Raw genomic sequence first — 16,013 nt, 5'->3', positions numbered from 1 at the left:
ATGGAAGGAAATGCAACTATATTCATAATTATCAATGGATTGTGAAGCAAGGATTGATAGGGCACAAAGAAAAAGAGAAGGGCCAATCTAGATAAAATGGGGAATGATAACAACCAGTGGTAAGTACAAAGGTCCTTTTCATACATGTGTAATGTATACATAGTAACTACTATGTGGAGCAAAAACATGGGCACTGACAAAGAACACTGAGATTTTCAAAAACATTATGATTCATGATTAGGATACGGAGGAGGGTTGGAGAGATATCGAGTCAAGCTAATGGAAATCGAGTCAATCTAATGGAAAAGAGAAAAAGATCTTACTGACAAGAGATGATTTGGACATTTGATGAGAAGAGATGAGGAACAGCTGGTCAAAGAAGCTGTAGAAATGAATGGATGGATTTTGAAAATTAGGCTTTCAAGTTATGCACAGGGTGCTTTAGTAGATAGGGGTTGCATTACACCACTCCAAGAAATCATGGAGAAGTGACAGGAGAATTGGCCTGATAGCAATCATGCAAAAAGCTGATATAAAACAATTTATGACTATGATGGTGATATGGATGTGGTCTTAAAACTATCATGCGTTAAATGGATATACAGTGGAATCTGTACCCACAAGTGTATTGGGCCACGAGTAACTGGAGGCATGAGCACTTTTACTCAATAAAATGTTGTGGTACCCACGAACAATGATTGGAGCCATGCGCACAACCGCAAGTCAAATTATCAGTCTATTATTACAAACTTACAAAAAATTGCATTCAATACATCGGGGGTTAGCAGCTTGTTTTCAATATTTTATTGTTATTTATAATAAAATACGTACTGAAAACAAGCCAAATTATCAGTCTGTTATCACAAACTTATGAAAAATTGCTGATGATACGTTGGCAGTTAGCCTGCCAGCTACTTGCAAAGTGGATGTAAACAAAAACATAGCACTGTCCTGGTGGCCTGTCGCAGTAACACATGAATGTTGTTTATTTACGGTAAATTTCATTTGGTTCCCTTTAAAGATAAGTAAATTTACATATGATTTGATACTTTATTCCACTAACGCAATTTACTGCAATAATTACCGTATATTTCCGTGTATCAGACAACCTTTAGAATTGATGAGGTCAAAAATTATGGCAAATTTTCAAAACCATCTATGTATAGACTAGTTTTTGCAACAAAAGGTATCTCATAAAATATTGGTTATATAAAGATAATGTTATTTCAAATGCTGTTTTACTTACTGTATCCTTAGAAATTCAAAATGAATGAAATAACAAAGCCAATGCACGTTGCCTAAAAGGGAAACTGTTGTTTGGTTTTAAAGTTTCATCTCCAATCACAAACAACCCCTAACAACAATGTGATAATTACTGTATTGTTTGTATGACTAAAATTGTGTTAATTACCACCAAAATTATAATGAATTTTTAATGAAAAACGAATATTGTACTATGTTATCCTAAATGTTATTGCTACAATAATTACACTAGCATTAAAATTTATGAAAGGTTACCGAAAGATAAAGGTTGCTGTGAGCGAAACCATAACTCGATGTTTACATTTTCTCAGCTGGGCTCTCATACATAAAAGTTGATTTCATTGATATATGATTATTCCTCGAATAGGCTATTTATTATGAAGATATGCCATAAATATAAAGGTAAAAATGGTTTTACTACCTTTATTATCAGTTTATTGCATAATGTCAATCTTTTCGAGTACGTCGGTGGTTATCACACTGAGGTCGAGGACAGCCTACCAATAAACATCACTTAGAATTCAAGGTTTGATTTTTAGAATAGTACTATAAGACAACCCCAAATTTTCTGCTCTTCGTTGGGTGAGTCGGTGGAGCTGTGGCCTAGCACTCAGTAGGCCCGAGTTCAAGTCTCCGGCCGGCTGATGAAGAGTTAGAGGAATTTATTTCTGGTGATAGAAATTCATTTCTCGCTATAATGTGGTTCGGATTCCACAATAAGCTGTAGGTCCCGTTGCTAAGTAACCAGCTGGTTCTTAGCCACGTAAAATAAGTCTAATCCTTTGGGCCAGCCCTAGAAGAGCTGTTAATCAGCTCAGTGGTCTGGTAAAACTAAGCTATACTTAACTTTTTAACTCTTAGGGGTGAATTTTAGGATTTAAAGGTTGTCTTATATGCGGAAATATACAATAGGCTTGTTTTTCAATGCTTTATCATTAGCAACAATTTTTGTGCCTACCCGGTATGCTCGCAGTAGGCTAGGCCTTGCCTAGCCTACGGCGTTCAGTCTAACATCCGTAATACAGCCGCACTGGACACGGGGCAGTTTTTTTATACATTTAAAAATAAAAAAAGTGCATCTAATACATCAGCAAATACAGTACTGTATTTCTCAATCTATACTACTTATATTGTCACCAAAAGGTCTATTATTGTGCCTAAAAATGTTTTTTATAGGGGTATTTAGGGGCCGAAGAACCAATTAATCCCTTTCCCATTATTCCTTATGAGAAAAAGCATTTGTACCCACAAGCTCTTCCCTCCAACCAATCATGTTTGTGGGTACAGGTATCACTGTACCTAATTTACATACATGATAATACCACTTTTACATTTTTTTTTATGACTGACACCACCCTACTCAGGACTTGATCTAATTTGTTATCAATTTTATCATTCCTCAAACCTGCCAATTAATCTTGATGATAGAATTCAGTGATGTCATAAAACTGTTTTGGGGAATTTTTATGTCCCATCAAATCATGACAGCTACAAAGCCTGTGTGCTTTATCTTTTATTATTTCCTTTAATGCTAATCAAACATGTAAGTGAACATTACAGCTTCCCCATGCAAAACTTGACAGCGATTACCAATTATTTACATGTGAATGGTTTAAGCCTGCCACTCTAAGCAGTGAAGGGTTACATAAGATAAGATGAGTTCAATATATGTGGAATATTAAAAAACTTAGTCTACACTAATTTTGAAGGGGTATTACCTGTTAACCGCAGCCAATGCACTCTTGGTGACTGGGCCAGTTGTGTCTTCTGAACGGATGATAGCCAGGAAAGGATCTAGAAATGTATTAGGATCCAAGGTATCATCAGGTCCTAAGTAAGTAACAGTCGTTCGTAATTCTTTGAGTTTCACTACTAGTGGATCCCGTTCCAAGTCCTAGGGTGTTAAAAATTAAGGAGACCTAAATTAACAGAGTTACTCAAAATTTAAATTTTCTAAAGTTTAAGCAAACACACTTTACACAGAACATAACTGATTTATAGAACATAACTGATTTATAAAAGCAAATCAGAAAAATTAATGTTTTAAGAAAATAAGCAATTTTTAGGTCATTGGCCAATCAAATGGCACTGTTATAAAACAATTAAATAGCAATGTCATAAAACATATCTTAATTTCTACTAAATATGTTTCACAGCAAAATGACAAATTTTAAATAAATTTGTATTTTTCATAACTAACAAACCCTTGGTTTTAATGTATGAGGATTTTCTTGAGCACTTAGCTGGAGTGCAGTTATTAATAGCACAAGGTTTTGGTGGCAACGGGAGATAGCCAATGGGGAAAGAGGTAGGTGGAGCCCTACCTGGTTTCCCCCTTGCGGATGTCGTGATGCTTTAGCTCTCTATTAACCACCTTCCAAGCTCTATTAACCGCCTTCCAAGCAAGATGATTGCTGGTTTTCCTGCTCAGATGCTGGTTGTTGTTAGCACTTCCTGGCCATTTTATGCCTTGGAGTTCTGGCTTTTCATTCTCTTTTTTTTTGTGTGTGTCATTCTGTGTTATATTGTGCAATCTGTGTTTTTTTGCATTTCCAGCAAATAAACCTTTCACATGATTACTGACAAAAAATGTTATGAGCTTATTAAGAATTTTAACATATTCTTAGGGGAAATTACAGCAAGCTCAAACTAGTTCTAGTATAGTCTGCGCTAACTTCAAGATGAGACCTCTGATTTCCCCCCCCTCCCCTCTTTATTTGCTCTTTACAATTGTCTTGATTGCCTAGGGTAAAGCTTGTCATGAGAGAATATGACTGCACTAGATGTCAGACAAGAGTCAAATAGCCTTATTGAGTCAACTGCAGTTGTCTGCCAGAGCAAATAGAAAATGAAGTTAAAGTCTGCTATTGTTTTACTGTCACTATTTGTACAAACCTATACTTATTCAAGTTTTGCAATTATCTATGATATTTGTTTGAAAACCTTGAAGTGTTACCACTATTCTTTACAGTACATAAATAGTGAGAAACCAGGTAATTGAAAGATCCCAATTACAAATACAGGTATTATATCAGTTGTTTATAAACTTCTTTCTTAGAGAAATCTACGGTTACTCATACAGTTTAAATTTTTTTTTAATCTTATGTTTGTAAGTAGATATAATCTGATTAGGGCTATTCTAATCATGAAATCACGAGCGTTCCATTTTGTCAGGTCAAACTTTTAGCTGAAGGAATGGGAGACCTTCAGAAGAGACTTTGAATGTATCTACATGGTGGCAGCATTTATATCCAGTGAGTTGTTAGGCCTCTCTATTACAAAGTACCTTTTGGTGACATTATTGCTGAACCGTTTGCTTTTTATTTATTTTCTCTTTTACCACTGAATATCACTGTGCCGCACAATTTCACTCATTTTAATCAAGATCATTATGTTAAGAAAGTGTCAGGCAGCTCCAAGTATCTTGAGTGTCTACCTTGAGAGTTCGGTAAAACTCAGTAAAATTTTGAAATCAGTTACCAATCATTAAGTTGCACGATGTGATGTAGCCTAAGTCTTATATTTGTTTACTTTTCCACAGATCCTGACAAAGTACCAGCTATGCTGGTTAACTGTGATAATATGATAATACAAAATGATAATACAGTACTATGCTGTATGTACCAGCAGCTAAAATGTAGTTACAATGAGAAACAAAATCACTAGAAATATTCTGAAGAACTGCCTTAAACCTAGTCACTAAAAATGAAACCTGAAAACTAACCTGTTGCTGTGATGACCATCTTGGAGTGGAACGCTTCATAGCAGCAAGAAGTGGAGTTATTTCACCAAGCAAAATTCGGCCATAGCATATGGTGGGTCGTGGGGGAACTGATGACACCATTTCAGGTGGTACTGAATCACCATCCTCTGACATTACAGCTACCTCTGTTCCCCCCCTGTCCCCTTGCTCACTATTCAACCCTTCAACCATTGTGGGTTCACATCAGGGACCTAAAATCATAGTTTATGGTAAAAAACTTATCTACAGTTTTTTTTTCTATTTGACCTAAAACACAGCCCAACACTGCAAAATATTTAAGGAATCTCACTGGTTCTTTGATTACCTTTAGCATTTTACAGATAAATACTGAATAAAATACACTGTAGGTCTTAATGAACTGGATATCATGTAAAAAGTGAATCCATCTTGCAATCTCTGGACTGTTTTACATTGCTAGTTATCACTAATAACTGATACTGTAAAAGAACTGGTGTAAACACAAATACACTGAAAAAATATGTACATAGAAAATTTCACATGCACCCAGGAATTTCACAAGGATTAAATTTATGAACAACCATGATACCTGTAACAGTATAAAAATGGTATAGTAAGGTACACACAATGGATATCATGATTAACCAAATTAAAACAAGTATGGTATGAAAATTCCTTGGATATTCAATAATCACAATGTCTAAAGGCATGGTAATAAAAACCAGGTGTGAAACCAGAAGATAAAATACAGTAATTACTATCAAAAGTAATGAGATGCCTGAAAGATTAACTCTCAAAATGACAAAGTTTTAATTAATTTGTATTTTTCACAGCTAACAAACCTATGGTCTTAATTTGAGGATAAAATCTTCTAGAGCCAGCTGGAAACCAGTAAAAAAACATAAAATTGTAGAACAAGGTATTGGTGACAACAGGGTTCAGCCAATCGGATGAGAGGAGGCATCAGCCAACCTCGCTTCACCCATCAGTTTCCTCCAGCCCAGGGAATTACTTTGAGGGGTGGCAAGAGGTGGGCAATGTAGGTTAAGACTGTAGGTTTGTTAGCTATGAAAGACACAATTAAAAATTTGTCATTTGTTCATATGCGGAACAAACCTAGGTCTTAACGTGAGGATAGACTCACCTTTGGTGGGAGGAAAGGAAAGTCTTGAACCGACTGGAGGTTCAGCACATCTGGTCTCATTTCCTGGTTAGACTAAAGCAGAGGAAGGAGACGTATGCCACTGACTTGTCAGATAAAAAAGTTTACCAAACGGTCAGACTACTGGGCTAATACACAATGTGGAGGAACACTGTATAAGTGGCAGTTAAAGAGCTATACCTGTTCAGACAACAAACCTACGTCAGCCAAGGAGCTATACCTGTTCAGACAACAAACCTACGTTAGCCACCAATCTGTTTGTTATCATTCCTCTCTCCCCTTGTCAGAGAGAGGAAGGACTAGCTTCTGCAAGGAAAATGTTCGTGTACGAATAAAGTTTCTCAAACAGAAAGGCCACTCATTCACCTGTATTTAACCAGTTCCAGCTCATGATGGATCAATCTTCCTACTGCCTGTGGATAGAGAAGAAGGGGAAAAGGGAAAGGAAATAAGACCAGTCATCTCATTCACACACTCTCGTACCATCATCTTAGGTAAGATACAAACTGTCCCGCTAGGGGCACTGGATGTACACAACTTGTTGAGCAGCCATCACTGGACCCAAGGAAAATGTGTCCAAGGACCTGTGGGAAACATCCCGAAGATAGAAGGATGTGAAGGTGGTTTGATGAAGCAAAGTGCCAGCCTCAAAATCCTATGAACAAATAAGTTCTTGAAAGCTAATGAAGGGCCTAAACCCCTAACATCATGTGCTCTTGCATGCACCGTGTTAGAATCCGAGGTTGTAGAAGAGCTATAAGCACAGCTAATAACTCACGGAGCCAGAAGAAGACGGTATTCTTGGCCACTTCTTTCTTGATCCAGGCTGCACTTACAAAAAGTCTTCGACATCCTGGCCTGAAGTGACAAACTCTTTTTAGGTAACCATGCAGTGCTCTGACAGGACATAAGAGCAATTCATCTGGGTCATTATCAACAAAATCTTCCAAGGTACAGATGGAAAAGGATTCAAATGTCATCAAGAACCGAAGGATTTTGAGTTGTAATTACAAATTCCAGGACAAATTCGAAGGCTGTGGACCCCCAACCCTTCGTGTGTTTAACACTAGAAGAGAGACCATGGAGTTCTCCGACTCTCGTCGATGAAGTTAAAGCCAGTAAGAAAACCATTTTAAGGGTCAAGTCTCTGTCAGATGACCGTCATAACAGTTCATATGGGGGCTTGAGTGAGACTACTCAGCACCAGAGTCAGATCCCAACTAGGAGGTTTAAGTTCTCTAGGAGAACAAAACTTCTCAAAGCTTTTGAGTAGCACTGAGATTTCCTAAGAAGACAGGTCCATGTCTCTTAGGTGCAGAACCAGACCCAAAGCAGCCCTGTAGCCTTTGATGGCAGACACAGAAAGACTTTTCTCCCTCTGGAGAAAAAATAGGAAATCTGCTATTTGCTGAACAGAAGTTCCAACTGGAGAGAGACCCCTTTGACGACACCAATCACAGTAGATGGCCCATTTTCCCTGGTACACAGCTGAGGAAGATTTTCTGATATAGCCAGACATCTATGTCGTTGCTCTGCGAGAAAAGCCTCTTCTAATATACAGTAGTAAAAGAGACTAAAATGTAACTACAGTATGTTAGTATCTCATATTAAGAGTCATGCAGGCAATGATATTCATGACACATATACAACTGTTAGTAACTACATTACAATATACACAACACAACCAGAGTTATATCACTTAAGTACAGTGGGTACTGCCAGATCAAAACTTCAAAATGTTTTAAGCATCCCCCCCCCAACACATGTGCACACACACACACACACACACAGATAAAGAACAGATGTATGAAGAAAAGCTTATAAAATACACCAAAATGAGATATTCATACCCTAAAGTAGAGCTATAATAGAATGGCAAAAATGCTGTAGGTAATAAAGCAAATTAATAGCAAAAATTAATTGGAATATTTAAAAAAAAAATTTTATTCTGTATTTGATAACCACCACCATCCATGAATGATTTATGTGTGCTGTGGCAAGTACCTTGTTCAAGATGATAAAAAAGATGAAAATACTATATGGTACAGGCTAAAAAATCAGATTTTTTCTCAAATTTAAAACTGCAAATCAAATTGCAATCTTCAGTCCATGAAAATTTTATTTAAAAGATTATTTCTGAGTCCAGCCCCGTGTCAGCTGGTGAAATTCCATTGTAGCACGAATTTCTAGGTATAAAATGCTAGATATACCAGAGAAAAAAGAGCTTTCAGGAAAGCTGGGGTTACTACCCCCAGATCGAGCGTCTTCTCCAAGGAAGACGTCGGTATAACGAAGGGTGAGTGAAGGATCACTACCACGGAGTCTTACTCGAAAGATATCTCCCTGTTAAAACCCCAGAAGAGAGCGGTGAGCCGTTACAGCCCCCGCACACAAAACGCCCCGCCAGCTCGCGACACCAGCGCCACCTACCTCATTCCATTTTCTAGCACGTGATCGCTACCATTCTTTTTGTGTGCTCGTGCCCTTTTTGGATATTTTTCACCTTTCATCATGTCTTCGAGCAGCTTTACCATCTCCAAGTTAAGTACCATCTTACTGTGGGGTTTTGTTCCATATATTGGCTGTAATGGTCTCGTCTTTTCACAATTATGAGAACTTATTATGGCCATGGCGTCCTCCGCCAGCCATGTCGACATGGCGAGGCGACCCCATCAGTTCTTTTCTGTTGGGGTTGTCTCCTTGTCGTTATATGTTATTTTTTGCCCCATGGTTCTCCTCCTGGCGGGTTTCCTGCGGTGGCCCCCTCCCCTTTTTTTGAGTATTACATATTATTGGCCTGACGGCCTAGTTTAGGGTGATGCCCCGTCCAGGTCCCCCCCCAGGCTGGGTTCCTTGTTATTACTTAGTCTACATTAGGCTATTTGTATTATTTTCTTGGCGATGGTGCTCTATTTGTTTTTATTCATTGGTTACCTCCTCGAGGTAGCGGCAGCCTCAGATCTAACCGCTTCCCCGAGGTAGGCTACGCACCTATTTGAGCACATTTTTATTTATTTATGTTTGTGTGTGATGGTTTATTTAGTGGGGTCTAGGCTAGTTTTGCTTCCTTCCTCTTGCCCTGGCGTGAGGATCCATCAGGTTGAGGAGTTTTGGTTGCTGTTTCCTCCGGGGTCGTTTTTGGGGTGGCAGAGTGAGCCCCTTAGTTCTCTTCCTTCCTTTGGGGAATAGAGTTCTTTGGATGTGTCTCCTCTAGGCTAGTCGCCTTCTTGCCCCCTCTTCTCGGCCCCGGTTGGTTCTCGGCACAAAATTTCTCTCCCCTGTTTGCCTTCCTCCTCCCTTCCGCACTCCTTCCTTTATCCTAGCCTACACTGGGTTAGGTCTTTTATTAGGCTTCGCCTAGTCAGAGTCGGGCATTGAGGCTCGGTCGCATCCCTCCCCTAGTAGTGGCCACCCTCCTAAGTTTCATTATGCTTGGAGTGGTGTGTGTGTGCAGTTGAGCCGGGTGAATCATTTCCCCTGTCTCCTGTTTTCATTCTCGTAGCCAATCACTCTCCCCCCCCCTCCCCCTCCCCCAGCCTTGCTCTACTCGTGCGGGTGACGCTAGATGGCGTTTTCTCCGAGTTGAGGGACTCCCCCACCTGGTAGAGGGATTCGCTCCCTCCCATATAGTCCCTAGCATCGCTGTGTTGGTGTTGGTGGTTCGTTTACTCGCACCGCTCGAACGAGTTCGAACACTCTCTCCCACACTCCGTTTCTCCCCATCGGGTTTCTTGGTTGGGTTATTTTTACTTGCTCCGGCTTATGTTATATATCATACGAGCATTATGCCCACCTTGTTTCACTGGCGGGGAAGTCCGAGAGGAGGGGAATATATAAGAGGCGGATCCTCCGGTCTCCGGAGTGGTTTGCTCCTTTTTACCATCACTTGTTTATTTTTATTGTTTATGTATATACATATTTAGATAAGTGTAATTTATCTAAAGGAGTAGACTCCTCCCTCCTTTTATTTATTTATACGTGAGTCCGGTTCTGCGCCCGGGGGTTCCGCTGTTGATTTTACTGGCAACCCTTTCGGTGAGTTCCTGTTGTCTCATACCTTTCATTCCGCCGGAGTATTCTGGGGTCTGGAAGTTTTTTACCTTCCACTCTGTGTAATTTAGAGCTTATTGGCCTAGTTTTTTACGAGGGATTTCTCCTCCACCGGAGCATTCCGGTTGTAAGCTGAAATTCCCGGCCTTGCCGGCTTTAGGTTGCTTAGAGTGGTAGGTTCATGTACTTTTACACTTACAGACTGTTCGCTGTGAGGGCGGGGTGCACCGCTTCGCTGCAGCAACCATATGGACACGTAGTGTGCCGGACCCACGCTGGTTGTGCGGTCCGGCTCGACGACCTAGTAGTCTGGCACCCCGATGGCTGTGAGGTTTGCTTCGCCTTGTGTGCGAGCGTCCAGGACGAGTCGGTAAGTGACAGTTTTCTTCCGTATTGCGCTCCTCATATCGAATACTGTTTACATGGTTCTCGAACTATTCTTTCGTTCTGCTAATTGTTGGTTTTCTTACAGGCGGACGAGTCCTCCAAGAAGTCTGCCTTGGAATCCCTCCGTGCTTGGGTGGCTGGGTTTGGAAGGAACGTTCCGCCGGGAAGCCCTATGTCCTCGACGCCAAGTTGAGGACCTGCTTTACCCCGGGCGCACGGATGGCGGCCGCAGTGCCAGAAGATCTTGCCACCCCCATCATCCAGCAGATCCGGGATGCGACCCAGCCACCCCAAGTAGACATTCTTTACGCCGAGGTTTCGGAGGACGTCGCTGCTTTAGACTTGGACCTGGAACCGATGAATACAGAACAGGACCAGGTGGTAAGTAGCGAGGTAAGTGAGGTTGTGGGGGCGGGCCCCCTTTTTGACTCCCCAGCTTCTTCTGTGTCCTCTTTTACAGGTTTTGTAAAGTCTTCCTCCTTGGGTGATAGAGCTCCATCAGCCATCCCAAGTTGAAGTTGAAGACTTCATGGAAGGCGAAGGGCTATAAGTCCTCGTCTTCCAGGAAAGCCTTGCCTTTCCCCGTCGAAGGCTAAGGTCTCAGCACCTGTAGCCTCCGGGAGCAAGTCTGGTTCCTCCGGCAAAGGCGCGAGTAAGAGGGCATCAAACCAAGCCCTCCTCGCCAGCCTGCCTTTGACGCGAGGCTTTGCGAACCAGCTCTTTCAACGGTTCTCGCGGAGGTTGACTCAAAATTTACTAAGATCTCAGAAAAGTTGGCCAGGCATGACAACATACTGGCGGGAATGGCTTGCCCAGGGCGAGCCGAACCCCAGTCGTCATCCCCTGATACGGCAGACCTCCCTCCCTTTGACGTCGGGAACCCTTGGCGCCGCCCTCCGGGCCATTCAGCATGATGGCAACTTAACGGTGGAAGGTCTTGGCACGAGGCGGTTGGAGGAACTGGAGTTCTTTCCCGCCGATCTCTTGCCCCCCTACCCAGGCTTCGTTAGGCTGACGGAGGAAGCATGGGTTCGTTCTGATAAGGTTCCTAGGGAAACTGTGATCGTCCCTAGGGACCAAGCTCAGTCGGCTCTCCTGCGCACTCTGACGGAGTGGCAGGCGGACAATACGAAGTTGACGCCTTTCAAGGGCAGCTTTACCATGTTCGCCCTGGGTGACAACTTGCCCACCCCCTGTTTGAACAAAGTCGCTCTAGCTACGGCTCGAGCGTGCTTTGAAGGCAGTCCCTTACCGCAGCTGAGGGAAACAGACTCCACATCCCTGGTATTCCCGGGAGGTGACGAGTTCTGGACGGATGCACCGTCCACTTTCACTGTTGGGAAGTTGGACGCCTTTTGTGCTTCCTCCCAGTTCAGTGAGCAGCTCCCCAAGCTGCCGGAATCCTTGCTAAAGGCGGAGTTTGATGCCCGGACTAAGCTAGCCCGGTCCCTGAACTCCGTCTGCCTCACGGAAGCCACTGCCGTCTCCTGCGCTGACGAGCCATTCTTCCAAGTTTTGGCTAAGTCCCTGCTGGCGGGTTTCCAGTCTGACCTATTTGACTTCATCATGGCCAGACTCGAATGCAGGAAGTTTATTTTTGCCGATGCCACCATCCATCACGAGCCTAACAAGCTCGTGAAGAGCTCGATCTGGGGGCCTAACCTCTTCCCGGAAGAAGAGGTTACGAGTGTCCTTAGTGAGGCTACAAGGGCCAACCAGAGTCTGCGTTCTCGCTGGGGCATTTCTGCCCAAGCGTAAGACCACAGAATCTGGCGGCCCCCAGGCGAGAGGAGGCAAGCGATTCAGGAGGCATAAGAGACCCCACCATCAGGCGGTAGTCCAAGCCGTCCCTGGTCTCGGCAGTGGCACAGCCCTCCACCTCAAAGGCCCATCCCCAACAATATGTGCTGGTTCAACCAGCTCATTCCCTGCCGCACCCTCGTATGTTGTTTCGCCAGCATACAACCCTACCTATGAGGGCCGTGGATTCTTTCACGGCCTTAATAGGAGCGCAAAGGGGAAGAGGCAGGGCCCCTTATAAAGGGAAATCAAACACCACCCCAAGAGGTAAGCCTGGGCGTGGTAGAGGGAACAAACCCGCTCCCTCCCACTGAGAACACACAGGTAGGTGGTCGCCTGTACTGGTTCAGGGACCAATGGACCTTCAGCCTTTGGGCACACAGCATTGTGTCCAAGGGTCTAGGATGGAGCTGGATCAAGGACCCTCCTCCTCTGACCAGGTTTTACCAGCCACCCTCATCAATCCTGCAGGATTAAGTGGCAGAATTGCTCAACAAACAAGCAATAAAGAAAGTAAGGCACCTAAAGTTTCAAGGCAGGTTATTCACTGTTCCCAAAAAGACTCCGACCAGCAAAGAGTGATCCTGGATCTGTCGCGTCTAAATCTCTACATAAAATGTGACAAATTTCGCATGCTTACGGTAGCTCAGGTACAGTCTCTACTTCGCGTGGAGCCGTCACCACCTCTATCGATCTTTCAGACGCTTATTATATCACATCCCGGTTTGCGGAACTTCTCTCCGTTCCTCGGTTTCAGACTCGGGAATCAAGCCTACTCCTTCAGGGTCATGCCCTTTGGTCTAAACATTGCGCCCAGGATATTTACCAAGCTGGCGGACACGGTAGTTCAACAACTCCGGTCCCGAGGGATATCCCCTAGCAGCGTACCTAGACGATTGGATAATTTGGGCACCAACAGTTCTAGAGTGTCGAAAGGCTACGTCCATGGTTATCAACTTCCTGGAGTCGTTAGGTTTTCAGCTGAACAGAGAGAAGTCCCGCCTGACTCCAGAGTCCCGGTTTCAGTGGCTGGGTCTCCAGTGGGATCTGTCCTCTCACACGTTATCCCTCCCGCCTCCCAAGAGGAAGGAGATAGCATCTCTCACCAGAAAATTCCTGAAAAACCAATCAGCATCCCGCCGGTCCCAAGAAAGAGTCCTTGGGTCTCTTCAATTTGCCTCAGTGACGGACCTGCTCTTAAAAGCAAAATTAAAAGACATAAACAGAGTGTGGCGGAGTCGAGCCAATGTCAAGCTCAGAGACAAGGTCTCCTCTATTCCTCGAATCTTAAAGGCGAGACTGCGGCCTTGGGCCACAGTCAGAGGCCTGTCCAAGACAGCAAGACAGTTCGCTTCAATTTCCCCCGGCACTAGTTGTTCACACGGACGCTTCCCTAAGCGGCTGGGAGGATATTCACCAAAACAAAAGTACAAGGAACGTGGTCCACTATGTTTCAGCAGTTCCATATAAACACCCTGGAAGCTATGGCGGTTTTCTAACTCTAAAGAAAATCCGCCCCCAACCAATTCATATCAGGCTGGTATTGGACAGCGCAGTGGTAGTTCATTGCATCAACAGGGGCGGCTCCAAATCAGGTCGAGTAAACCAGGTAATGGTTGCTATCTTCTCCCTGGCGAACAAGCACAGCTGGCATCTGTCAGCCACCCACCTAGCGAGTGCGGGCGTGGTGGCAGATTTTCTGTCCAGGGCTACTCCGTTGGAGGCGGAGTGGTCCCTGGACGGGGAATCCTTCAATTGGATTTGCCGCCAGGTTCCGGGTCTCCAAATGGATCTGTTCGCGACGGAGAGCAACTTCAAGCTCCCTGTTATGTGGCCCCAACCTGGACCCCCAGGCGACGCCACGGATGCGATGACAGTAGATTGGAACAATTGGGAGAAGATTTATCTGTTCCCTCCAATAAACTTGCTGCTGAAAGTATTACACAAACTCAGGACATTCAAAGGTCAACCAGCCCTGGTAGCCCCTATTGGCCGAAGAGCAATTGGTTCCCTCTTCTTCAGGAACTGGGATTATGGAGTCTTGATTCCCAAGCCCAAACTGACCCAGACAGTACAAACCAAGACTGTGTCAGTTTCCTCAAGAATTCAGAATGCCCTAGTTTTATGGACTTTGTAAAGTTCGCAGCCCAAAAGGGAGCAAACATTGACCCTGTTAACACTCTGTTTCTAGAATCAGACAAAAGAGATTCTACTCTTACACAGTATGACTCAGCAGTAAAAAAATTAGCCTCCTTCCTGAAAACATCTGAAGCCAAAATCATGACAACTAATCTAGCAATTTCCTTCTTTAGATCACTGTTTGAGAAAGGCCTTGCCCCGGCCGCTATTACCACAGCCAAGTCAGCCCTGAAGAAGGTATTCTTATATGGCTTTAAAATTGACCTTACAGATTCCTATTTTCATCTATCCCCCAAGCCTGCGCTCGTCTGAGACCCGGTATCACGCCCACATTCGGTTACGTGGTTCCTCAATGATGTCCTTAAGTTAGCATCAGAGATTGACAACTTTCAATGCTCTTATCAGGATCTGTTAAGGAAGACTTTATTTCTGATTAGCTTGGCTTCAGGTGCCAGAATCTCAGAGCTGTCGGCTCTCACTAGAGGTGATGATTTTGTGAACTTCCTCCCGTCCGAGAGGTCCTCCTTTCCCTGACCCTAGATTTTTAGCCAAAAATGAAGACCCACAAGACAGGTGGTCCCCTTGGAAGGTGGTGGCCCTTCCACAAGACCAGTCTTTATGTCCAGTGTATACCCTTAAGTCTTACCTTTTAAGAACTCCACAGAGTAAGTCGGGTCCTCTTTTTATCAGGGAGAAAGGTGGTACTCTATCACTAAATGCAATAAGACAACAGATTTTATATTTTATTAAACAAGCCAACCCAGATTCAGTTCCTAAGGTTCATGATATTCGAGCAGTCGCTACTTCCATTAATTACTTTCATAATATGGACTTCTCAGAACTCTCTAAATACATGGGTTGGAAATCACCTCTAGTGTTTAAATGCCACTATTTAAAATCACTCGAAGCCCTGAAATTTTCTACAATAGCTGTGGGAAGTGTCATCTCCCCACCTTAATTAATCATCTTCCTTATCCTCTCCTATCCCCCCCGCCCGCCTGCCTCATTTACTTCTCTGCTTATCCTCCTGGTTGATCATGCCTCACTGCCTTGCTCCTCATATTGATGTATCTTGTCTCTGTTGAGTGGAAACTGTGATCTGACATGTTATGATTGTGTTTTTCTTGTGGGGTACTGGGCAGTTTTTATTTTGTTCCATGTACCCCAGATATATATATATATATATAACTGTATGTAATTATTTCCCATTTTATATTGTCTCTTACGTGTGTAGTTGTAAGATTACGTGTGTAGCTATAAGATTGTGTATACCATTTAGCCTATGTAATTTTCATATGTCATTATGCTTTTGTAGTATTAAGTATTTTTGGGGTTTTTTCCCTGCCCAACTGTGGACTTCCTCACATTTTTCATAATGTTAAGCTTTTACTGTACTTTAGGTTTAGTATTCTTTTTCACATGTAAGAGATATCCTGATTAAAACCATTTTCGTAACTTATGTTTTTCTTCAGATTGCCTTGTTTCCTCGTA

The 16,013-nt window shown here is 43.1% G+C and overlaps 1 protein-coding gene across 6 annotated transcripts in view; it reads right to left on the bottom strand.

The window, feature by feature from the left end:
- Positions 1–16,013, bottom strand: part of garz (Sec7 domain-containing protein garz) — a 78,303-nt gene that overhangs the window by 52,640 nt on the left and 9,650 nt on the right. For all 6 annotated transcript variants that reach the window (XM_067098726.1, XM_067098760.1, XM_067098741.1 and 3 more), the window contains exons 2-3: positions 4,988–5,217; positions 2,982–3,157 (exon numbers count right to left, since the gene is read on the bottom strand). In XM_067098726.1, the coding sequence (XP_066954827.1) occupies positions 2,982–3,157; positions 4,988–5,197 (386 nt within the window). In that variant the 5' untranslated portion in view covers positions 5,198–5,217. The remainder of the gene's footprint in view (positions 1–2,981; positions 3,158–4,987; positions 5,218–16,013) is intronic.

Source organism: Macrobrachium rosenbergii, chromosome 4 (assembly GCF_040412425.1).
Source record: "Macrobrachium rosenbergii isolate ZJJX-2024 chromosome 4, ASM4041242v1, whole genome shotgun sequence".
Classification (NCBI taxonomy): Eukaryota; Metazoa; Arthropoda; class Malacostraca; order Decapoda; family Palaemonidae; genus Macrobrachium; species Macrobrachium rosenbergii.
Note: the sequence above shows the minus strand (reverse complement) of the source record. Positions and strands in the feature narration are given on the sequence as shown.